General features: G+C 38.9%; 3 protein-coding genes across 3 annotated transcripts in view; 2 read left to right on the forward strand and 1 right to left on the reverse strand.

Annotated features, from left to right (window-relative positions):
* Nucleotides 1–7,887: 7,887 nt before the first annotated feature.
* On the forward strand, nucleotides 7,888–10,831 carry LOC121725533. Its single transcript, XM_042112537.1, has 3 exons — nucleotides 7,888–8,329; nucleotides 9,078–9,357; nucleotides 9,662–10,831. Exons 1-3 carry the CDS (start codon nucleotides 8,174–8,176, stop codon nucleotides 10,450–10,452), a joined length of 1,227 nt encoding a protein of 408 aa, XP_041968471.1. The 5' UTR covers nucleotides 7,888–8,173; the 3' UTR covers nucleotides 10,453–10,831.
* Nucleotides 10,832–12,608: 1,777 nt separating this feature from the next.
* LOC121725471 (RING finger and transmembrane domain-containing protein 2) lies at nucleotides 12,609–17,132 on the forward strand. The gene is made up of 6 exons (XM_042112474.1): nucleotides 12,609–12,900; nucleotides 13,143–13,475; nucleotides 13,651–13,805; nucleotides 15,573–15,843; nucleotides 16,181–16,396; nucleotides 16,838–17,132. The coding sequence occupies exons 1-6, from the start codon at nucleotides 12,706–12,708 to the stop codon at nucleotides 17,069–17,071; spliced, it is 1,404 nt and encodes a 467-aa protein (XP_041968408.1). The 5' UTR covers nucleotides 12,609–12,705; the 3' UTR covers nucleotides 17,072–17,132.
* Nucleotides 17,133–22,093: 4,961 nt separating this feature from the next.
* Nucleotides 22,094–26,829, reverse strand: part of LOC121740576 (E3 ubiquitin-protein ligase RNF19B-like) — an 85,421-nt gene continuing 80,685 nt past the window's right edge. Inside the window, exons 5-8 of the mRNA XM_042133311.1 lie at nucleotides 25,275–25,459; nucleotides 24,755–24,896; nucleotides 24,092–24,546; nucleotides 22,094–23,194 (exon numbers count right to left, since the gene is read on the reverse strand). Coding sequence (XP_041989245.1) covers nucleotides 22,848–23,194; nucleotides 24,092–24,546; nucleotides 24,755–24,896; nucleotides 25,275–25,459 — 1,129 coding nt within the window. The 3' untranslated portion in view covers nucleotides 22,094–22,847. The remainder of the gene's footprint in view (nucleotides 23,195–24,091; nucleotides 24,547–24,754; nucleotides 24,897–25,274; nucleotides 25,460–26,829) is intronic.

The raw sequence follows: 26,829 nt of genomic DNA on the forward strand, positions 1-26,829 counted from the left end.
TATTTGGAAAAGCTTGTCCGATTTAAATAATAAAATAATGTACTCCTACTGGATGAAAAAAAATACCAAAGTCACATCTTTCGGGAACTTTAAACAGTTCTAACTAAAGTAATAATACAATCTATGCTTTAAAAATTTGTTTATTTGATACCTTTTACAAAAATCCAAAGATTGCCCGATTTAATTTTCGGCTCTGACATCTAGATTTCCCACAATATTTATTTTTCCTCTAACAAACGAAAAATGTATCCACGCTTCTGAGTGAACATTTCACATCTCTCTCTCTCGCATGAAAACCGACAGTGTTCGCTGAGGCGCGGTGCTATGTGGACGTGTGACGGATTTCGCTCTGCCGATATTGTGATTTTAGTGTAATTGAAGCGTTTAGTTCTTAAAATTTGTATATAGGTATTTCTCATTGTTTTATAGTATATTAAGTTTATTCTGTAAATATTTTTCTGTAAATATTTGAAATTATATTGCGCGTCTGTAAAAATGGGTGACAAGAAAAAGAAAAGACGTCCAGCAAAAAAGCGACAGCTTCGTGAAAGCCACAAACACATGATGGAAGTAAAAGTAAGTTCAATTTTATCTACTTTCTAGTTGCGTACGTCTTTATTAAAAAAAAAACGAACAATTACGACCCCGAATCAAAATATTTCGTCACTCTCAATGTGTTTTAGGATAGCCAGGATCGTTGTGTCAAATAAAACATAAAAAAACTGTATTACGATTGATTACGATTTACGAAAATCCTCTAAGATTCGAACCATAGACCTTGGAAATTGACATAATAATGTTATCACAATCGTTGTGATAACATTATATCAATTTCCAATCGGCCTATGGTTCGAATCTTAGAGGATTTTCGTAAATCGTAAAACAGTTTTTTATGTTTTATTTTATCACTGATAATAATTTTGCTTTGTATCTGAACATTTATGTTGGAGTTTTGCACTCCAAAATAAATGTTCAAAAAGTTAAAAAATCACCACTCATAAAGTTGATTATTTCGTTAGCCTAAATAAGTTTTAGCGTCGCGCGTCGGGGATCGTTCTGATAAATCAATATTCAATCGGTCTATGGATCGAGTTTCAGAGAATTTTCGTAATACTTTTTATGGTTTTTTTATCGCTATTAGCACAGAATAAATAATAGTACAAGTACTATAATTAGGTACTATAAGTTCATTTTGCTTTGAATCTGAAGTTTTATTTAGGCCTTTATTATTTAAATTTTTATTTCAGGCGGCGGAAAACCATGGATAGTGCAATTATTGATAACCCAAACGAATCACCAAATGCCAATTCAGATCCAGCGGCAGGTAGTATGTTGGAAAGGTAATACAAGTTTATTTATCTACTTATTATAAGTTGTAACCAAACGTCCATAACGACTACGAAACACAGCGCAAGGGCTGTTTCACGCCGGTTTTCCTGTGAGTCCGTGGTATTTCTCTGGTCGAGTCGGCCCATTCGTGCCAAAGCATGGCTCATTCATTGTATTTTTTATGATCCAGTTTATCTATTACAAGCTATTTTAGCCTTTTTATGATATTATTATGATTTAATTTTTTTCCAGTCGACCGAAAACGATGGAATTAGATAATAACACAGTGGAAAATGTAGCAAATGCCGATCGCAATATAGCGACGGGTAGTATTTTAAAAAGGCAAGTATATTTTTACAATTACGATAGGCTAGGTAAATATAGATATAATAAGTTTATTACTATTTGAGCGCGATGCGATTGCGCGATTCTTTCAGCTCTATTCAAGGACATGCTCCGTAAGGGCCGGGACACAAAATCACGGCACGACGACGCGACGTCGTACGGCGCCGGACCGTGTTTTTGTGTCCCGGCCCTAATAGAGTGCGGCTTCACTGCGGAGTAGGGGTGAGCGTTATTTCACGTCACTATAGTTACAATAACTAGCTACATACAGTAACCGAATAACTAGTTTCGAGTCGTATTTATATAGTAGAGTAGTGATTTTTGTAACGTTTTTATTGCATTGGGTGGTATGAAGTACCGTCGAGCGATCGTCGCGTTGTTTCGTTTGGAGTCGCAGCTAGCGCCCGCCGCCCACTGCACCGGTCGACCTAGCGAGCGACAGCGAGTTTGCTATAGTCCGCGCGGAACTAGTTGGCCGCGCCGCCGGTATGTGCGGCCAACTAGTTCCGCGCAGATTACCTAGCAAAAATATTAATTAGTTTATATCAATACTAATATTATAATTGGGAAGAGTTTGTTTGTTTGTTTGAACGCGCTTATCTCAGGAACTACTGGTCCGATTTGAAAAAAGGCTATAGGCTATAGGCCCGCGCGCGCGCCTCATCCCGGCGTCACCCCCTTTCATTCCCCCGCGCCGCGAGTGACCTTTCTGCAACGATTTTAAATGGGATAAAATATTGTCATTAAAAAAAAAATAACACCCATTTTTTTGGTTAAATGGGCTCTCCTAATGATACCTAAGCCCTGCGGGGCTAAAATGGTAATATTTAGCAATTCCTCTCAATCAATTCAGCAAATGAATTGTCAAAACTGACAAATGTCAAATCAGTGCAAAAATACAAAAATGAATTGCAAGCAGAGTTGCATTTTGCGATATTAGAGAAATGAATCATATTATGATTCGTCTCATGATTTAACAAAGCGACCATTTTAGCCCCGCTGGAATAATTGGGCAGGAAGGTTTAATTGAGAATGTTACTAGGTATGCCAAATTGCTTGAAATTTTGTCACAGTAAAGCCTGTATGTATACAAATACACTAGTTTTTGTTGCAGTCAAAAATACCTTGTAGTTTTGATTTTATAGGCATTCAAAGTTTCGAAAAATATCGATTCCCGCTAACAGTCCCGCGACCGCTTGTGACGTCATATCACAATTTTTCCGCGCGGGTCCTATACAATAAACGTGATTTTTTGCTCTATCTCAATAACGGCAACAGGTAGGCACTTGAAATTTTCACCGAGGCCTTAATTATATGTGTACTTTAATAATTAATAATAATATTATATTATGTTACTAATCGGACTCACTTATGAATACACATACCGTTATAGTGCAAAATAGGCCAAAATTTGTGATTTTTGTATAGGAGCCCTTATTTTTTTATTTTATTAAGTATAATATTATTATTGATTATTAAAGTACATATATAATTAAGGCCTTGATGAAAATTTCAAGTGCCTACCTGTTGCAGTTATTGAGATAGAGAAAAAAATCACGTTTATTGTATGGGGCCCGCGCGGCGAAATTGTGATATGACGTCACACCGTTACCGGGCGCCCGCGTCGTACAGTTACAACTTGTTTCGTCGGTTAAAAATCACATAACGACCCACCCCTACTGCGGAGTGCAGCGTATTAGCCTAATAAATTTTTTAGTATACCTTTTTAATGAAATTAGAAGGCAAACGAGCAAAAGGCTTTTTTAAATATTGAGTTCTGTATAATTTTATCCTAATTCCCATTTCCCAATAATCGAAAAGTTTAGTAACATAATATAATATTATTATTAATTATTAAAGTACATATATAATTAAGGCCTTGATGAAAATTTCAAGTGTCTACCTGTTGCAGTTATTGAAATAGAGCAAAAAATCACGTTTATTGTATGGGGCCCGCGCGGCGAAATTGTGATATGACGTCACACCGTTACCGGGCGCCCGCGTCGTACAGTTACAACTTGTTTCGTCGGTTAAAAATCACATAACGACCCACCCCTACTGCGGAGTGCAGCGTATTAGCCTAATAAAATTTTTAGTATACCTTTTTAATGAAATTAGAAGGCAAACGAGCAAAAGGCTTTTTTAAATATTGAGTTCTGTATAATTTTATCCTAATTCCTATTTCCCAATAATCGAAAAGTTAATCATTTTAATTTATGAAATTTTGTGGTGATCCAGTTTTTAAACTGTTGTTAAATGTCGATGTCTCAAAGTATAAACTTACTTACAGGCTGGAAGAAAAAAGTACCCATGACACTGGACTATGTAGTTTGGAGCCTGAATGTGATGCTGAAAAGCTTATTGTTGAAACTGCACTTCCTCAGAAGAAACCTGATGTCGGAAGAAGAATTATAAGTGTTTCATATTTTTATAAGAGGTTGCAAGAAATTTCTCATCATGGTCCTCTTGGATGTGCTTTAACTGACATAGAACTAGTAGGTGAAAAGCAAGATGGCCTCAATTCAAAATTCACATTTCTATGCATACTTTGCAATCTAATATTGATAATTGATAGTGACTCAAATGAAGACCATTACATGCCTATCAATAATAATAAGGCAATATTCGTAACCTGAAATATGGAGCTGCCCTTGCACCTTATAAAACCAGGAGTGATTTTTGTCTATATTTAATTTGCCCTGTTTATCTATTTTCCAAAATGTAACTTTTTGTTGTGTTATAGCAGCGTCTACTCCAATGTTATATGCTGTGATGGGACATTTAATTTCTAAAATAGTTTTTTCATCGCAAATTCCATCGGGCGTTGTTCCTAAAAATGGAATTCTGTATCTATAAATAGCCCGCAAGGCTTTACTTTAATTCCTTCTTGTAATTCTAAATCTCTTATTGCTTGTTTTTAATTTTCTTGGCCATGTTTGATAGAAGAAACGAAGCTTATTTTTTTTTTATATAAAATGTCTTTTACTAGGTTAGCACTTGCAGTGTTGGGTCTTCTTTTTATCACCCGGCCAAAGTTTTCTAATAATTTTCTAATAACTTCATCATGATCACGCTTTGGGTCAAATTTGTGTCTTTGATGGGATATTTCGTATCAGTTTGTAAAGTTTTAGCCTATTACAGAAGTTCCGAAGTAGGTGATTTCGGCATTCAATTTTCTCGACACAGGGTTTGTACGTGTTCCTTGTTGAGAGTTCACTGTAAAAGTAGCAGCGCTGAAAGACCTATTTTTTTTTTCTTTTGTATGGGGAAACTCGTGATACTTGCCCTTGCTCATACAAAAGAAAAAAAAATCGTCTTTCAGAGCTGCTACTTTCACAGTGAACTCTCTACAAGGAACACGTACACACCCTAAAGTATTATCACTTGTTTTTGTTACACACTGTATATATTTATTTACTACAGTTTATTAGTTATTACGAATTAATTTATAAAGTATAATACGTTATACATTTTTTCTTTTATGATGATTATTATTACTAAATTAAATTGGGCAAAACAGTACTTATATTTAAATGTTTTTATCGTGGTTACTTTTATCATTGTAATTATTTTTATTTTTATTTGATAATGTACAAAAATTTAATGCAATTTTATTTTATTCGACTTTTAAATGTATTTGGCCCAGGTTAATGTAACTTGCTTTATTTTAGGTTAATTTTATCTTATTCTTATTATAATTATTAGTATTACATGTATTATTATTTTATATTTAATTTAATGTAATTTGGCATGACTGTATTTCAATGAATTTAGGTTATTTAAATTTGATTTGATTTAATTTAATATAGTTAGCTTAATTTAGTTTAATATTATTTTCATTTTTTTTTATTATCTTTATACTTAGCCGATTTTAATAGCAAGATGTAATAGCCTCTAATTAAAAGTGCAATAACCGTGATTCAATATTTAATCCATGTTTATTTATATATGTATGATTGTAACTTTTGTTGGCTGTTCATAGCAAATAAATAAATATACATAGCTGGGCATTAACTCGTTAAACCGTTAATCGTTAATTAACGAAGTTAACATTTTGATTAACGGTTTAACTTTTAAGTTAACTTTTAAAAATATTAACGGACTGGTTAACTTCCGTTAATATGCAGAAGTCCGTTAATCGTTAATTAACGAAGTTAACATTTTGATTAACGGATTAACTTTTAAGTTAACTTTTAAAAATATTAACGGACTGGTTAACTTCCGTTAATATGCAGAAGTCCGTTAATCGTTAATCCAATGCCTACTTTTTACCGCACGGCACCGCGGCGCCGCGCGAAAACAGGTTCAGACGAAACAAAAATAATACTAGATATATATTTTCAGGCGCATGCGAGTGAGAAGATATTTGTTTCGTTTTATCATTTCATTACTCAGCGCCGATGCTTATAGAAAGAGTGATTTGTTTATTGTTATTATAAATCATATTTTGCATGTTGATAAAGAAGAGTGCAGTATAATTTAGTTACCTAACTAAATTATACTGCACTCTTCTTTATCAACATGCAAATGATTTATAATAACAATAAACTATATCTATAATAATTATTGTATTGTAATTTCTACCTAGAATACAATAATTATAGAAGTATTTTGTTTTGTCCCTAACCTGTTAACTTCCAAAACCTTAAACCAACAGGTTTTGTATGTACACTAACGCAATGATATAAGTTACAACAAGGCCATATTACACATATTAACGGATTAACGATTAACGTTAACTTGCGCTAATTCGTCCGCAGTGTAACGCTTTAACGTTTAACGAAGCTAACATTTTTTTTAACGGATTAACGATTAACGAAGTTAACTATTTGATTAACGGTGCCCAGCTATGTATATATATATATATATATATATATATATATATATATATATATATATATATATATATATATATAATGCATATTCAGTAGGTTTGAGAATCGGCTACTGGGTACTTTATATATTGATAAGTGCATTTGTTGAATAAATAATAGTAAATTATTATAACCTGAGACTGACGGCGACCATTAAGTTTGTGCGACGGGATAGCGATCAACGTTGCCATGGTGACATACTTACCTATTAGTCACTTAATTAAAATAATAATATTATCGTAAATATAATATTATGGCAAAGCAACGTTTGCCGGGACAGTAAAAAACGATTCCTGAATTTTGTTTTATTTCTTGCTGTACTTATGTAATTGTAATTTTAATGTAAATTGTAATGTAACAGAAAAAATGTTTATGAAAAAAATTGAATGTTTTTACGCAGTTGGGTTTTGTCATTATTTTATAATATAATAGGTATATTATAAAAGAATAACTGTGTTTTATTTACCATAAGTAAGCCTTACAGGCTACGGTCTACCGGGGACGGGAGAGATCCACCTGTACAGCACGCAGGTATGCCTGCACAGGTATACCGGTATGTGTGTGGGACCTGGTCGCCTGCGCAGGTCCAAAAAACTGCACAGGTATATTCCCTCACACATTCCGGTCTACCTGCGTAACGTGTATGGCTTACATTACTACCATAATAGACATAACGAATCAGTATAATATCGACTTCAATCTTTAAGATTCCCGCGTATCCTTGAGGACAAACGTGCATTTTTTGTAAGGTTCAAGCATTTATGCACTTTAGTTTAGTGATTATAAAGTTTATTTTCAAGTGCGTTAATATTACCTCTCCGCTGTGCTCCGTTCTATCTGCATTCTGCACTAATCTTCCGCACTCTTATAGTTCGCTCACGGAAGTATAGTACATAGTATTTATTTATTACGCGCCATCTATTGAAATCTCTATGCGACAGCTCAATATTAATCAAACCTATCTTTTAGAAGTTCCCGGTTTAGCCGCTAGCAAAGCTGGCGCTGTCTTATCGGACAATTAGGGGGCGTGGCTTAGAAATGCGAATCCTCAAGGTCATTGGCAGTTGTCAGCGTCTTAAGAGCTCATGATAGAGGCCCAGCCCAAACCATTGGACGGATCGGGCTCAAATTTTGCATGCAGGTAGATGTTATGACGTAGGCATCCGCTAAGAAAGGATTTTGATAAAGGTTAAAATAGGTGATGAAAGTTTGTATATAATAAATATTAATACTCCTTAACGCGAGCGAAGCCGCGGACAAAATCTCGTAATACTTAAGTACATATTTTTCATGGTAAGGTATAAGTATTTTTATAATATCTTTTTAACATTATCTATTCCCACCTTACCATCCTACATCTCATCAATATACGTGTAATTAATAAACGCATAAAGAATTTGACCTCATTCATCAAGCGTCAGACAAAACAGCCGGTTATAATATGAATACTTCTCTCCACACCTCTTAACCTAACCCCATCGAGGGCGGGCATGCGGGGCGGCGGAATGAATAATTGAGATCGTCACACGCATGCGCCGCCTCAGTGCCGATTATTCGATGCCACAACACCCCGCGTACAGTGGTAAAGATTTGAGACAAAATATGCGCGATCTGTGAATCGAAAAATGCAGTCCGGTTCGGAGAGCACCGCGGCTTCCGACGAGCCGAGCTTCGGGAGCGACGACTCGGACAGCGAGCAGCTGGAGGCAGAGGCGGCGGCCCTGACGGAGGAGTGGGCCCGCGACCTGCTGACCGGCGCCGGGGTCGCTGACCACCAGGAGGTAGGTGCAGTCGAGGAACCAGTAGATATTCATAACAAAGTGATGGGATTCAATTGGGACTGCAAGCTGATGGTGATCTTCGAGCTGTATCTTATATTCTTTCGCTTGTCTTATAACAGAAAGTTCTCTTTTCTCAATTATTCTTATTATTTAAAATTTAGGCACCTATCCTACATTTTTAAATCTATTATTTAATTTATAACTAGGTTCTTTAACTTATTTATTTTATCATTAACATAAACATATTTAAAGTGATAAAATTATGAAGTTCTATTAGGTTTCTCGCCAGGTTTTTTACGTTACTTATTATCAAAATATATAATCTAGTTAATTACCAATTAAATTTGTAGTTAGGTACATCATTCGCCGCTGAAGTAATTAATCGTCTTTGGTTGACTTTCCTCCTAGCCTCTGGTCTGAGTCAGTCGTGACCGTGAATCATAATCTTGTGGCTCATTGGGGCCTAATGCAAATCAGCAGCAGACAGGATAGAATTCGTTTTCAAGGTCAAGTTAATTACTTATTAAAATTTTGGGACTACATGGCACCAATTTAAAGTAAATTTAAAGTGGTTTAATAAAATAGATTAGGAACCTAGGTAGACTTTAAGTAAAATACACCGTTTATATTTTAGTATTTATAAGACGTATTACTTATGTGGGAGTACCGACATAACACTTGTACCATCTACTAAGTACCTTCCATATATATTTAGTTATAGTACGTGAACGTTTTCCTCTCTCTACAGATCCGAGTGGAGACCCGAGCTGAAGTGGCTGGGACTCTAAGCAGAGTGCTCGCAGTGACTGTCCGTTACGAGCGGTCAGGGGAGAGGAAAGCTCTACCGTTAGTGGTGAAATTGCCCCCGCACGACCCCTTCGGGCGACTGTTCGTGGCGGAAGCCCAGTTCGACACGCGAGAGATACTGTTCTACACGGAGTTGGCGCCGGTGCTGAACCGACTGGCCGAGACCCTGGGACCGGGGGAAACTCTACCGGTCCCCAAATGTGTGAAAGCAAAGCTGCCAGGTAATCCCTAAATTAATCTCTCGATTCACCACAAAGGCATGCGACATTCCGTCGCGATTACGTCCGCGTCGTTTCTATTTATTTGCGGTACCTACATTTTAAATGACGTTGGGCGACGTGAATACGTATAACAACGACATATAACGTACGAGAAAATTTATTATTTAGAGGCTTGCCGACAATCTGAATAAATAAAATTTTCGATTCTTATTTCTTTTCTTAAGATTAATTTTTACTATACGCCCACCCTCGATGAGCTCAGTGTCTCGCCCGCCACTAATAAATAAAATTGACTTATTTTCAGATGAAATCGGAGACAGCGAGCTGGTGCTAGAAGACGTGACGGCGGTGGGCTACCAGTCCGCCGACTTTGCCGAGGGTCTGACCGTGGAGCGAGCGCGCGCGGCACTGTTCGCCGCGGCGAGGCTGCACGCCCTATCTCTGGCCCTTCGAGATAAGGAGGGACCCCTCGATCAGAGATTCGACTTTCTCTTCCCGTGCGAGAGAGCGGCGGCGGGCTACCTCCGACTGGTGCGACGAGGTCTCCCGCAGCTCGAAGCGTTTCTCCGAGGCCGCACCGACTGCACAGAGGAAGCGGCCGCCGTGTCGGCTCTGAGCGCGCGAGCCCCCTCGCTTCTCGGAACTCTGCTCCAGCCCGCGGAGCCCGCGCCCCTCGCGCACGCGGACTTCTGGAGCGGGAACCTGCTGTTCCGGGAGCGGGACGGCACGTGCGAGTGCATCGCCCTCGACTGGCAGATGGTGTCCCTGGGGCGGCCTATGGACGACGTCGCGCTGCTGCTCCTGTCGTCGCTCACGCCCGAGATCAGAAGGAGCATGGGCGACGCGTTGATAGAGGAGTACGGCGATAGGTTGGAGGCCGAGTGCGCGAGGCTGGGCTCCGCGTCGTCCGGGGCTACGGTGCGACGCGACTTGAAACCCGACTGGCCTCGAGCCGCCCTGCGAGCACTTCTGCTGTGCGCCGGAAGTGTGGACGTCGCGCTGGGGGAGCCGCGGGCCGAGCGGCGGCTGCTGGAGGCGGTCCGGGATCTTCACGCGCAGGGCATCCTAAACTTAAAGCCAGATACTGAAACGTGAGTGCCAAGAGAATATTAGGTATTATATTTAAAGTATTCGAAATTTACCGTTCATCGAATGAGTCGGATCTGTTTATAGTGCAGTCTACTGTTTATTTGATAGCGCAAAATAGAGGTGTTCATATTATGTTATTTTACAAACTCGCGTAGTGGACAACGATCGTTAATATGGAAACGCTCAACGACGCATCGTTCATCTTCTCGAGCGAAGCCTGAACAAAGACTGAATATTAACTTAACGAAATCATATTCGCTAAACTTTACGTGTGATTTCAATAAATAATCGAAGACGGTGATCGAGCCGTGTGGCAATAGGTACTCGTCGTGGTCTATTGACTATTATTTGAACATGGATTATATAAGTATTAATTGTATCGAAACAGTTGTTTTATTTTAATTATCCCATTATGTTATCCGCCTTATTTTCACCACACCTGCACACGAGCCTGCATCTATACTAATATTATAATTCTGCAGAGTTTGTTAGTTTGTTTGTTTGTTTGTTTGAACGCGCTAATCTCAGGAACTACTGGTCCGATTTGATAAATTCTTTCAGTGTTAGATAGCCCATTTATCGAGGAAGGCTATAGGCTATATTTTATCACGCTAAAACTAATAGAAACGAAGAAATAGAGGAAAATGTGGAAAAAACGGGGGGAAATTATTTGAAAGGGCTTATTTGAACGCACTAATCTCAGGAACTACTGGTCAGATTTGAAAAATTCTTTCTGTGTTAAATAGCCCATTGATCGAGGAAGGCTATATTTTATCACGCTAAGATTAATAAGAGCGAAGAAATAGTGGAAAATGTGGAAAAAACGGGGGAAATTATATGAAAGGGCTTATTTGAACGCGCTAATCTCAGGAACTACTCTTCCGATTTAAAAAAATCTTTCAGTGTTAGATAGCCCATTTGTTGAGGAAGGTTATAGGCTATATTTTATCACGCTAAGACTAATAAGAGCGAAGAAATAGAGGAAAGTGAGGAAAAAACGGGGGAAAATTATTTGAAAGTGCTTATTTGAACGCGCTAATCTCAGGAACTACTGGTCCGATTTGAAAAATTCTTTCAGTGTTAGGTAGCCTAATTATCGAGGAAGGTCATAGGCTATATTTTATTATTCTACAACTAATAGGAGCGAAGACATAGAGGAAAATGTGGAAAAAACAGGGGAAATTATATGAAATTGCTTATTATCTTAAGATTCTTAAGAAATACTGAAGCAATTTTTATTGTTATTTGGCAAACATGAAGAATAGACCACGTTAAGGGACATAGGCTATTTTTTTGCGGAAAAATGTACGGTTGCGTGAAATTCCTAAATTACGCAAGCGAAGCCGCGCGAAACATCTTTATATAATAAAATCGTAGGTATAAAATAGTCAATGCTATACATTGAATATTTTTATACAATAAATAATACTTGGGACGTGATCTACTATACTAACGCGGACGAAGTCGCGGGCAACAGCTAGTCTATAATATAAAAATGAGTCGCTGATTGTGTTGCTTAGCGCAAAACTCGAGAACGGTTAGACCGATTTCGCTAATTCTTTTTTTAAAATATTCCTTGAAAGTTGAAGTACGAGGATGGTTCTTACGGAGAGAAAAATTCTAAAAATAAAATTAAATTTCCTGAAAAAGTCTAAAAACAATACTTTTCTATACTCCCATACAAAAGATTTGTGATAATACTTACTTAAAAGTCAAATATATAAAAATGGATTTTCTTTTATGTTAGTAACACTAAATCGAAAACGGCTGAACGGGTTGGGCTAATTTTAGTCTTAAAATATTCGTAGAAGTCCAGGGAAGGTTTTAAAGTGACACGAAGTTCACCGGGACAGCTAGTATTATAATAATAAACTAACAAAATATATCTTTGTGTGTGGAGACACGAGTCTGTACGAATATAAAATGAGCCAAAAATATTTAGGGCGAGCTAGATTGCAACAATAACGGCTTTTAGTATTTTAAAAATCTTATGGAAATGTTGGGACTTGGGACTCGAGTGTACCAATAGCTTTTTGTTAGTGTATTTGATTGCCTTTAGAAATTAACCTATTAAAAAAATATACGTCAATGTCAAGCAATAAAATATGTCAATATTGTCAATTCACTCAATTGTCAAAACATCTAAACTTCAAAAATCAAAACTTGACCTTCAATTCCATCAGTTCCGTAGTAATAAAATGAAAAATAAGTGTTTTTTAACGATAAAATTAAACTTAATGTGATAGTTTTGTGCTCATTATGACTCAACCCAACCAAGTTACACTCGATATCGAAGACGACGAGTCCGCGGAGCACCCAGGCGGTAATAATGCCCCTCGGCGAGCTGATTCCGTGACTAGACCAGTAGGAGTGAATAGAACAACTATAGGCCTAGGAGATCGCTTAAATCATGTATTTAGAGAAATCAGACCCCTCGTCGAGAATGCTCGCATGGTAAACATATTGTAAATATGACGTCATACCCAACTTAACTACTACCTACTCGGTTCTTAAAAAATGTGTCAATAGATTTCACCACATTATTACAATAATCAAGTGTTTATGCGTTATCAAACAATAGTCGAAGCAACGACAAAACGACGTAGAACGCTTTCAAGAGCAACTACTTGTTACAGCTAAAGTGATCTGTATGTGTAAGGAATGTTGAATATAATTGTTTGTAAACTGATTTTCAGGGTAACAATGCCAGGCTGTCACTTCCAACTTGGCTTCCTCGAAATGCACCCGCAGTTCACCAGCAGGGGGAGGGGCCCCAGAGACCACAGAGTTCTATTGCCCACGTGAACTTGGGGCCGGGTGCGCAGACATATATACTCAATGAAAGATCCACCCCAGCTCTTACTCAACGGCAGCAATCAGGTGTAAGCAACAGTGTGTCAAATGAGTCCAACTTGTCCGACAATGCTCAGGAGCATGCGGACATAAACTCTTCTGTGAACCCCTCAAACAATAACAACATTAATGATAATGTTGATAACGAAAGCCAGAGTGAAGATGGAGGTCAAGAGGTTTGTAGGAGTTTGTAGGACATTTATTATTAAAAATAGCTTTATCTATTAGTTTCATCTGAATCTGAATGACATGTATTGATTACTATAAAATACACTTTTTTTTGCAGTTATTCCCATAATGATTCGAATCGTAATCATTTAATAATGATAATATTTTCTTGTATGTTTTTAGGTTGTAGATATAAGGGCAATGCTAAATGTGTTGATAAAATATGCACCATTCTATTTGCTGTTATTCATAAAGTTCATGTATGATAGCAGAGAAGGATTATTCACATTTGCTATTCTCTTCTGTACTTTTGCACACAGTAATGCAATTGTTAGGAGGTAAGTTTTCCTTTTGAATCGCAATCACTGCCTTCTTTGAAGTTATATAGTATAGTGTATACAACCTTCTTCAATCTCACACCACCAAAGCGTGCCATATAAATATTTTTATTAGCAATGAGCTTTAAGCTTTTTTGTACCTTTGTCAAGGTATAAACTGTAATTTCCAAAATATAACTGTTCTTGCCAGCTAAATTTTTTAGTAAAACTGGTAAATTAATAATTTGATTAACCGATTCATAGCGGCACACATTTTTGAAAACTTTTAGTAGTGGCGGCATACAATTTTCTTGTGACATGTTAGCCGTGTCATATGCTATAATAATAATATGAAGTTGTATATGTCTCGCCAAAGATGTTGCACCTTTTGTAGGTTTCAAAGTTAGGAAAATGATAGCCCCTACTTTTTTTCAATTCACAGAATATCCAGAAACGAAGCCTATAGGCTTGTTTTACATGGAAAATTAAGATGGTTTATTTCAGAGTAGAACCTTCTAACGTGTAATTTGAGGGAGATACAATCGTTTTATAAAATACTGAATATGCCCCGCGGTGTTACCAGGGCTTAGTACCAATAATAGGGTAAAAATGGGACGATTCATGGTTCTACATATAATCGTTTATGGTAGTGATGATGATGGTGATGATGAATGTAATTGGTATAGTAGTATATGCTTTGCGTTCTTAAAACAACGTCGAAACTCCCAAACTTGTATCTATAGATAGTCAGGAGTTCTCTCAGCACCTTCCTAACCATGGATGGTGCAAAATCTTACTTGTTGGTAGCATATGCTTAGAATACTGCTCACGAAACCGAAATATTGAGGAGTTCCGTCGATTATTAATTATGGATCTCTTCATCAGGTACCAAATTGGGATAATGACATATACACCAAAAGAAAAATTTTGAAAATCGGTTCACAAATGGCAGAGTTATCCTAAGAACATAAAAAAAAACCATCATGACACCTGCTCTATTTTGAAAGTCGTATAAAATTGTAGCCTATGCGTTATTCTGATGTATTAGCTATATTATTGTAAAGTTTCATTAAAAGCCGTTCAGTACTTTTTGCGTGAAAGAGTAACAAACATACATACATACAAACATTCGCCTTTATAATATTAGTAGGATAGTAGGATTAGCAGGACTAGATGACGCCCGCAACAAAACTCGTTTATCGCGCGGGAACCGTACATTTTTCCTGTACAAAATACTTTTTGTCTTTTATATACTTTGAGTCTCGGGAAAGGACATAGGATACTTCCTAATTCCTATGTCCTTTTCCGAGACTCAAAGTATCTCCATGGCGAATTTCAGCAAAATCGGTTCAGCGGTTTTGGCGTGCAGAGGTAAAAGACAGACAGACAGGCAGACAGACTTTCGTATTTATAATATTAGTATGGATGGCACGGCTCTCGTGTCATACACCACACGTTAAAAAGTATATATTCAACACGGCTACCATGTCATCCGCAATGAATAAAGCTTAAAAAAGGTTGACAGCTCCTACTCTTTTTTCAGTTCATAGAATACTTAGAAACGAAGCCTATACAGGCTTGTTTGACGTGGAAAATTAAGATGGTTTTGTTCAGAGTAGAACCTTCTAAAGTGTAATTTGAGGGAAATACAATCGTTTTCTAAATGACACGGCTCCCGTGTCATACGCCACATGTTAAAAAAATATATGACACGGCTGCAGTGTCATCCGCACTGAATCGGTTAATGTTTTCTTTTTAATTTCTAATAATAAGAACATTTTGTTACAGGGAATATGGCAAACAAATGAATAGAAGTATACAAACTTTATTGACTGAGTTAGTATTTTCAGTAAGTTGTGTAGCAATAGTTCATTTTTTGTTTGGTCATGGGCGACTGCTGCCAAATGTGATAATGTTCCCTGGTTATACGGAGCCAATTGATGTATGGGAATTGATATGGCTGGTTGTGCTCACAGATTTGATTGTGAAAATAATTACAGTCGACATCAAGATGGTGATAACCATGATGCCTGTGTGCATTCTACCATTCCAGAAGAGGGTAAGAGAGAATTATCTTTTATTACCTTTATATCTTTTATTACCTCTTTTTCTGTATTTCACTTTGATATAATATTATGTATTTTCTTTTTTGGTTTCAGTTATTATAAAATATTTTTTATTAGATTGAGAAATATGGAAATATGCTATATGAGATATTTAAAAAGTTTATACTACAATTTTGTAGTTTAATAATATAATATTAGGAAAAGCATTTTATTTATGATCATTGAATTTGGTTATAAATTTGTTGTTCAATCATTAAAATATAACAAAACCTGTCTTGCAGCATTTATTTTCAACTGTACACTTTTTGACTATGTCATAAATATTTTCAGGGCAAAGTATATCTGTTCACTGAGGCGGTATCTCAGTTATACCGGTCTTTAATCACCATTCAGCCCTGGATATACTTCCTGATGCAGTCGTATGAGGGCTCCGAGAAGATTCTAGGGATGTTCCTCACATCCCTGTATGTGTTCGCCAAGGTCATTGAACTCATTGTAAGACTGAGGCTCTTCAAGAACGCCACATGGACTTTGTTACAGAGTGTGGTGAGTTTTCATAATTACTAAAGATACATGCACAGCCATATACAAAGAAAGTCTGTCATTTCATGCCCAAAATCTCCTCGTTTTTTTATACTTTGCCTCGTTTTTGTATCCATGTTGAGCCTGCTGAATACCTCTTATTCTTGTAATATTAGAACTTATTTTGACTAATTTAAGTTTACAGTTGCCTATTTAGTAATTTTTGGTCCCATCTTTCAGTCCTGATTTCAACACCTTGAATCACTCACTAATTTCTCACTTCTATTATTATCGATTTTAAATACGCGATAAGAGCGAGATATTTTCGTGCATGAGTAAGAAACAAGTATTGATGATTCACATGCACTTAACTCCTTTAAGGAGACCTTAGTTACAATATTCCCCCCCCCCCCCCATTTATTAATGATTTGTTATATAAAAACCAAACTAACGGGATCTCCACAGAACCTGGGTACGAAGCCGACAGGCGAGCAGCTGTGCGCGGCGGGGGAGGCGTGCCCGATCTGCCACGACGAGTACTCGCTGCCCGTGCGTCTCGGCTGCGGTCACATATTCTGCGAGCTCTGCATCGCCGCGTGGCTCGACCGCGACCACACCTGCCCGCTGTGCCGCGCCTCCGTCGCCGACGAGCCCACCTGGCGAGACGGGTCCACTACACACGATTTTCAACTCTATTGACTTCCCAATTCGTATTTTATTGCTAAATACTTCCTATATTGCGAGGCCCCGGGTGGAAGGTCTTTGCGAGACCGTTTGTCCTACTCGCCACCCCCTAGGACCGCCGACCGCCCCTGCTTTCAGAATGGTCTTACTTGATGCCTACTGCCGGTTCGGGAATCCGAAAGTTTTCGCGTAAAGATTAATACGTAATGGCTTCAAAAAAGGAAAATTGCGAAGCATTAGTACTCTTTTTGCTGTACATTAGTGATTTTATAATTTAGTGATTGGTCGAGTTTGCGCCTCAAAAGATTTAATCCTAATAATGGTCGCAAGGACTGCAGACGTGCTTGAACTGCTTATTTAAGGTAAAAGTTGGAAGCCGGCTACATGAAATTGCAGCAGACGACGTGTCGTCGCGACACTACTGGTTTCTATGTATTTCTATGAATAAGTGTCGCTAGCTGCGGAGGGTATTTCATAGAAATAAAAACCAGTAGAGTCGCGACGACACGTCGTCTGCGGTTGCTTCATGTCGCCCGCTGCCAACCGGCACCTTTAATCTCGAGCTTGTGTGCGTGTGCAATTTGTAACGGCACTAAAACTGGTGCTTGCTTAAATTGTGTATGCTAACATTCATTTTTTTTAAGGGGGCGACAAACCCAAAATTTTCGATTTTTATAATTCATTTTTATACTTGAAAATAAGCCCCGAATTGTTTCATTTTCTAAAATTAGATACTACATTATATTTCCGAGAATTCGATCTGAGCAAAAACACGATATCTTAAAATTTTCTCGATAGAAAAAAATCACAAAGATGCATCTAATTTTCATGAATTTTTCATTTATTGCCATAACCGTGCATTGAACTAAGTTAATATTGTATAAAATTCTATCATTGAAAAACCGACCTAGCGATTTTTTAAAATATTGTGTGTTTATCGAGTTATTGAGAAAAAACAAATATGACGATGAATCCGCGTCGCCCTTTTCCACCTGGCATATAAAAGACGGACGCGAGTGTGAAGAGAGAAGGACGATGTTTGATATTTTGGGTTAGTCGCCCTCTTAAGTGACTAACACTCAAATATGAATACAATATACACTTTGTATATGTAGGGCCTGTTTCACCACTTCCTGATAAGTGCCGGATAGGCTATCCACCACTTAACACATAGAGAATCTGTCAAAAAAGTTGTAGATAACCTATCCGGCACTTTACCAGGAAGTGGTGAAACAGGCCCTATATCTCTACTAAAATTTTAAGTGCATTCAATAACTAGCATTCCTTATAGAAATATAATTGAGATTCGAAATGTGCCAATCTATGACCAAATCTCTTCATTCCAGAAACTGGTAGCTAATTCCAGGAGTTATTCGTTACAATGATTTGGGTCCAAAGTTCAATATAAATACAAACCATAAAACTAGTGCCCTCTGAGACAGAGTGAGAATAATAAGAATTTTGTTACGTCCGAGTAAACGTGTTTTCGTCTGCCCTCCATACCAATAACTGTCGAATTTAATTTTGATAATATTCTATGTTTCTGTTATATTGTAGTTAAGAACTTACGTCATGTAACTATAATATAAACTATATATAATTATTCATATAAAATTGTTTTAGCAGCTATTCATTTACAAAGACAAAGAGGCCAGTTCGGCTCATAAAATAAATCAATTAGAAAAAAATTAAAAATTATGCATTTACTTTATTTAAATATACCTACACATAATATTTATTTTATTGTTGTTACTCAGTTTTATTTGTTGTTAAATATTTTCAAAATTTTGTATTGTAATTATTTATTGACGACTATACCTTGTATATTTTAATATAAATGTAAATATACGTAATATCTATTTGAAAAAAAAGAAGAACGTGTGCGACTATAAATAATGTAATATTTATAGTCGCACACGTTCGTATAACGTCTACTATAATTTGTGTAAAGAAATAACATTAATCCTGTATTTAGTATTTAGGTCAATTTCCAGTGAGTTATAAGTGCAAATGTCAAAATGGCGGCAGATGATCTCAAAGCTCATTGATCATTTCAAACGTTTGCACTAATAACTCACTACGAATTTTCTGTGAATAGACAACTGTAGTCAGTTTGTGCGCGCAGCCTTTTAAGCCATCATCAGCAGTCATTATGGCCTTAAGTAGTGGGCCAAAGAGATTTTTTAAAATATGAATTTTAAAATATGGCAAACAGCCTTTTTCTAGTAGGTATGTCTAGTAAACATAGTCTAATGCTAAGTACTCACATACGGTTTTGCTCGATCGAGCAATCACGTAGAGTAAAAACCACAGCTCGGGCTTTCGTCCACACATTCAGCATTGCTAGTTTTACTCTAAATTGATATACTTATTTAATTCCATCAAGTCGGCTCGATGCGAGTCTTCGAGCTGTGAGTTTTGCGTTCCACACAGTAGTTATTACTCGATTTGGAGTAAAACTATTGAGCAAATTAACCGTAGGTATGTGAGTACTTAGCATTTTTTTTTTTTTTTTTTTTTTTATTTCTCATCCCCCTAACTGTGTCAGGGCTTGTTGCTATCTTCTTATTACATTAATTTGTTCTTTAGTATTAAAATTTCTTAAACATAAAAATTTCCAATAAATTGCTACAAATACTATAAAATTAAAACAATAAAAAATAATAATAATACGGCACAACATTCAACTACCCTAATATCACAGCTTACAATCACAATAGTTTGAGTACTTAGCATTAGACGCCGATAAAGCAGCGCGCACATTGTATAGAAATGTATTAAGTACTGTTATTTAATCTTTACAATATTTCATACCAGTGCTAGCTACTTACTACTAAGTAAAACAAAATAATATTCAATAATAAATCTAGTTATAAAATGGCTCATCGGCCATCATATTAAAACTTAAATACCTACTGTTACTTAGGGCCTGTTTCACAATCGCCTTAAAATGTGACGAATAGCTTGTCCATATTATGTATTGGCGCTTCTCATTTCCAAGTTGCGACAGAATCAAAACTTGTGGATAATCTATACGTCTCTTATTTGGGGATTATAAAGCAGGCTCTATAGTTTAGGCGTTAATCAACTAATACTACTATTAAGTAATTTTCAAGTATATCTAGTAATGTAATAAATATAAAAATCCAGCTACAATAATAGAATCATAGTATGTACCTTTAGGTACGTAAAGTTGAAATAGCTTCAACAGCCCGATAACAAATGTAAAAGACAAAATATTGTGTATATTTTAGGTGTAAGATTTTTATTTCAAAATTATTTTTTGTGTACCCTACTTTTAACACTGTAAGCTAGGTTGTAATACGAAATTCAGATTATATTATGCATTTACACCAATTAATAAAACAATAAAGCTTCGGCCTAACCTAGGCGACCAAAGCGACTGCGAAGCGGGAGCGTCTGCAACGCGGGACGTTAGCGTCGGCAGAGGAAGCGGGTCAACTTCACTGCGTACGCCCGTCGATGTCTGCGGCTGCCCGCGCCGCATACACAAAGCACACGCCGTCTGCGTTACTGCATGTAAACTGGTTTGTGTGATCCACGGCGGGCAGCCGCGGACACGCGCCGCCAGTGCCCGCCGGGCACCTGCGGCGCGGTCATTTCGCCATGGGCGTAATAAGGGGGGAGGGGGTCCTGGGGGACTGGACCCCCCTCATTACTATCCATCTTACTTGTGAAAATAATTAAGTATTATAGTGGAGCATAATATTACTTTTTTTAAATAAATATATTCAACATTCCGATATTCAAATAAAAAAAAATTACTTTTGATTTCCTAAACACGTTACCTATTTGCTGCTGTGGAACCCTTCATGGGCGAGTCCAACTCGGACTTGGTCGTTTTTTACGTTAGGGACCCCCCCTTACCAAAGCTATATATACGCCCGTACATTTTGCCCACCGTTGTGTGCGTTGGTAATATAGGATTCCCTTTCACCTTTGTGCTATCGTTCGCAGCGAAACTGACCGGCCCGCCCCGCCCCTTTATCTGCAAAGCGCCAATGACAATGCAATCATATTTTATTAAAATTTTTGAAAAAAATAAGCGTGTTTTTTAAACTAAGTATTTATTTAAAGAAATTTTTATTTTCTAGAACGAACAAAAGGAGACTGATGAAGCGATAGACGAGAAAGAAACGACGACCTCTCCGTCAAAGGATAAGGAAAAAGTAATGTAGTAACACGTAAGTGTAATATTTTTATTAATATCTCTATTCTCCACCAAAAATAATTTTAAAAAATTGCAAAGTCATAGTTATTATGCGTAAGAGCTGGTGCACATTGGGCGTATTAAAGCCCGCGTCAGGCGCGCGCTTTGCTAACGCGCGTTTTGAGAACCCCGGATTCTATTGAAGCGTACACATGCAAGCGCGCATTAAGGGAGATCGCAGACGACAGACTTTTTGTGCGATCGAGTCTGGGGCGCCCATACAGTCGGCATGGCCGCGTCCCTTAACCCGCGCTTGCATGTGTACGCTCAAGGGATCCTTTAGAAAGGGATTAAATAATTTCCTAAGGTACAACTTTTATATTTTAGTAGTATAATATAATATATTGTACTAAAGTAAAATAACAAAAATAAGATTTTGGGTATTATGTAGTAAACCCTCTTTACTAATATAGTTAATAGGTTCTATATTTATTTCAGATACCGAATGCGACGACCAACAGATGTGTTGTAACGTACAACAAAATAAAGATCAATATAAAATCTCTAAGTAGATTCCTAAAACTTATTTTATGAAAACTTAGGTGTGTAAAATAAATAAATGTGTTGTTGTTTGATGGATACTCTATTTAAATCTATGTTTTAAATGGTAAATATTTAATAAACTTGTTAAGATAAAAGAAATGTAGTTTCTGTCATCAACTAGAAGAATTATTTTATAAATTGTATTGTTTAAACTTGTTTACTTATTTATTTTTATTCTTCTAAAAGGAAATTACTAGTCACAAAATTTAAGCCTAAATAATTATAATATAGTTACAACGGACATCAGAAATGAAAAACTTGGACAGTTTAATCACATTTTTAATCATAGTATTACAATTTTTATTATAACATAAAATATCGCTTAATCATAACCTACAAACGTGAAAAATTAAATAATTTAGATTATTAATAGTTATCACAAATATCTGATAGAGTGGCACTGCACCGAGAAGCGCTAAGCATCTATCGTAGACAGCGTTCGCCTAATCTTACCGCTAGCTAATTTCGAAGTTTTGGCGATCCTTATTCCTTACGGCTAGTTAAGTTCGCCCCTTTACATCGGCGAAAGGGGCAACAGTATGTCATGATCATACTACATTTCACATAGATACTTGCAGTCCATTTAGTATATACAAAAAGCAGTTCTAACATTTTTTCTTAACGTTTACATACGTACTAATAAATTTTCTACTACGGATCTCTATCTCTATATTAATGCGAGAGCTCAGTTTTCGACTCGTCAGTTTTGAGTCTGGACGTAACGACCATCGCTTCTCGACCCGAACCGGCGTCGGCCGATGATCGTGGATCACACAATGGCGCGGAAATCAGAGTGGCAAGTACGATACAACAGAAAATGACTCCGCAGCGGGCCTACCCGCGGTTCGTAGCTCGAGGTGACCTCGGCCTACGAACCGCGGCGACACAGGGGGCTGGTAAAAATCAATTTCGAGGTCGCGAGGTCGCCGGCCGATACGTGACCAAATTCGAGACGCACTTCGGATCTAGGCGATCCCGCCCGGGGACTCAGATACCACGAAGCTCGTCCCGCTACCGTTAGGAGGCGGGGCTGGGCGGGCGCGACGGCTGCGGCGGGCGGGCGGTCTCGCAGGCGCTGGTGAGGACGGGCGGCGGCGCGGGGCGCGGGGGCGGCGCGGAGGGGCCCGCCTCGGGGTCCGGCGGCGGCTCCGCGCTGCCGTACAGGAACAGGCTGCGCAGGCGCGCGGCCGAGCGCGAGCACGACGCCTCCTCGCCCCAGCTGGCGGCCGACGCCGCGTCGCCGCCATCCTCGCCGCGCGCCGGCGACGCCGTCTCGCCGCCCAGCGACCCCGCCAGACCCGCCAGCGACGCCGCGCGCACCTCCGCCGCCGCAGAACCCGAACCCGCCGACAGCGACGCGTCGCCTGCAATATAAAATAATATGAGTACCTACAGAAACAGTTCGTTTCGCATAAGCGCTCTTACAGACGAACGGCACGTGTCGGCGGCAGCCGACGGCAGCCGTTGACAGTTTATGAAGCTTACTACTTAGCTTAGGCCCCCTGCCTACCACAACCTTTCCTAAAACTATCATGTTTCCAGAACACCTTGTTGTAAGATTACAATAACATTACCGTACTCACTTTTTAAATATAATTTTACTAAAAACCAGTAAAAATGCAAAACATTGTTAAATCCGCTGTGAAATATCAACTTTTTTTAAGATCGCTAGCTTGACGTTAAAGTAATAAATGCTTATCTGTCAAACGGTTCCGCTTAGTAGAGGTGGTGGTAGGCCCCCAGTTTTGACGTACTGCCCAAAGGTAAGCGTCCACAGTTCGGTATCGTACGCAACGAACGTCTTGCATTAAACAGATATTTTTTTCCCAGTACATCCGCTGAATCGGCAGCGCACGGATTACCGACTAGCCTAGTAAATGAATGCTCAAAAGGGAGGTGTGGATGGAAAAGTCGAAAGCAGACATTTCGACTTAGGAACTTTGTTTGGACTAATTTGAAGATAAACATACTGGCTAGTAGGTAAATCGTACGCTGCCGATACAGTGGACGCACTGTAAAAAAATTATCCGTTTGCAGCCAGACGTCCGTTGCGTACGATACCGACATGTGGACGCTTACCTTTACGCATAACATCACAACTGCAAGCGTGATAAACTGTCGACAGCTGCCGTCAACTGCCGCCGACACGTGCCGCCGACTGCCGCCGACACGTGGCGTCGTCTGCCATCGACGCGTGCCGCCGACACGTGCCGTTCGTCTGTGAGCGCTCTAATTTGTAGTTTTGATTAAATGTCACAAACCTATGCTGGGCTCGAGGCGACGCGAGGCGGCGTCGAGGTCGGGCGCGTCGGGCGGGTCGGGGCCGTCGGGGGGCTCGCGGGGGTCGGGGGGCTCGCGCGGGGCGGCGGCGCAGCCCCCCGCGCGGCACAGCGACACCGGCACCACGCCGTACACGTAGAACAGCAGGATGGGCACGCCGATACCGACGGCGAGGCCGGCGACGAGGGGGGACACGACGAGCGCGGCGGCGACGGCGGCTGCGACGGCGGCGCGGCGGCGCGCGGGCGGAGCGCGGCGCAGGCGGCGGTGCGCGCGCCGGCCCGCCCACAGCGGCAGCCCCACCAGCAGCGCGGGCAGCGCGACGCCCGCCACCACGGCGATGCCGAGCGGCGCGCCCGCCAGCGTGCCCAGCTGCCACAGCAGCTTCTTCTTGCGCGACCACGGCTTCTTGCCCCAGAACGTGCACCCGCTCGGACTGCACAATATAACATATCAATTTTAATATCCCAATATTATCTCCACACATTATAAGAAAATCTTTAACAAAAAAACCCTGAAATATTATGTTCTTTCCAAAAATAAAATAAATAAAAAAAAACATATTATATGTATACCGTCGAATTGAGAAACCTTTCCCTTTAAAGTCAAAAAAAAGAAGGCTTGTCGCCGGTCCTAATATGTACCTGAGGTAGTGCAGGTCGGAGACCTCCTTCATGCAGAGCCAGCAGAACTCGGCGCCGCAGACGCAGCACACCATGTGGTTGCACGACCCGTCCTCCACCTTCACTATCAGCACCGAGCACCGCGGACACGGCTTCACCTCACCTGCGAGAGAATATAAGATTAAAGTGAATGACGGAAAAAACACATTGTTGTTTACGTCCAGGACCAAAAATATATAACTAAAGAATGTAGACACATAAGGTGGTTTATTGATGTTGCATTCGTTTTAACTTATATATGCCCGGATTCTGGGTTTTTTGACTAAAGTTTTTTCTTTTCACCAGCGTTTTTGATTGACACCAAACATTTAATGACCGTTGTGAGGCCAAAGCCCTACCCTAATACCTTCATTATAAAATGGTCAATGTTTAACGAGTCGTCGAGTGCTTTATCTCAGCGATCAGCACCCATCCCAACAGTAGTTTACTGATTGTTTGCTGCACTTTACTTTTACCATACTCAACAAGGTATATCTCATACCGGAGTCCATATCGGTCTGTGGCGGTGTGGCGCGCGGCGGCGGCTGCCGCGACCGTCGCGCGGCGTCGCAGGTCTGCGTGGGGTGCCAGGGCGCCTTGCAGTGGTAGCAGAACGACCACCCGCACCCCGGTGCGAGGCACACCAGCTTCGGGCACGACGCGCACCCCGTAGCCACAACCGCGAAACTGAACAGTAACAAGTATATAAGGTTAATCAGGGTTACTGGTAAGTTCGGACACAGGGTAAGTCCGGATAATTCAACTTATCACTAAATTAGTCAGTGTTTTTTATTGCCTGACGCTACGGGCATATACGCCATACTGCACTGTAACCGCAAACTGTAGTATCTGGCGAACAAAATATTTAATTTAGCGTTAAATTGAATTATCCGGACTTACCCTGTGTCCGAACTTACCCTCATTATTATAACACCCCTCTTTTTGGTCGGGGGTTAAAAAGATCAGAAAAGAGTCAGAAAGATGTTCTATATTCGAATCCGAAAGATCAGGCACTTTATAATGACAAATATAATTTGTATTTACAGATTATGTTTGTTATGTATACTTATAATAAAATCGTAGAGGTAACATTTTTGTACATTGAAAATAAACTTGAAAAAACGAGTCAGGGGCATGTTAGAAGAGTAATAGAAGTTAGAACACATATCCCATAACCATTTTAAATATGTATTGTAGGAGGTAGCGAAGAAAGTAGTAATAGAAATGTAACAAGCAATCCCTTCTACCAGTGAAGTTGTTTGTTTACAAAATGACTTTTAAGTTATCTTTTTCCATTTTTTATAGAATTATAATATTTACACATCAGAGTTTATTTATTTATTACAACTTCATTATAAATTATGCTATGATCGTAAAAGTTATAATTTGCCTACCCAGCTGTTATTGAGTTGTTCTTTTTACAGTTACATAAATGGATTCTAAATTGACTGTTTTATTCCAAAATGCCCGAGGACTACGTACTAAGACCGATATTTTTAAGAGAAATGTATACTTAAACTCATATGATGTAATATCTATTACCGAAATCTGGCTAATTAACGGTATTAATGATCAGGAGCTATTTAATGATAGATATATCGCTTGGCGGCGCGACAGAGACTACAGTTCAACAAACCAATCACTTGGAGGAGGTGTTCTTTTGGCAATTCGACGTGATTTATCAGCAATGGGTCGTCCCGAGTGGCACACGTCTGCAGAGGATGTCTGGGTAACTGTTTCATCGAAGGATAGATCGACCAACAAAATACACTTCTGCACTCTGTATCTTTGCAATCAAAATTGTGGAAACAGTTCTAGTGTACAACTTGAAAATTTTTCCAATAATCTATTTAACGTGATTAACTCACATCCTAATGATGTATTTATAATCATGTGTGATTTCAATCTACCATTTATTGATTGGCATCCCCAGGGTAATCACTATACATCCGATAGCGTATCCCTCTCTAGGACTCATATCGGCTTTATTGATACTCTGGCACAGTGCAACCTCGCTCAACGTAGTCAAGTTCGTAATTACAACAATCGATTCTTGG

This window comes from Aricia agestis, chromosome 3 (genome assembly GCF_905147365.1).
Source record: "Aricia agestis chromosome 3, ilAriAges1.1, whole genome shotgun sequence".
Lineage (NCBI taxonomy): Eukaryota > Metazoa > Arthropoda > Insecta > Lepidoptera > Lycaenidae > Aricia > Aricia agestis.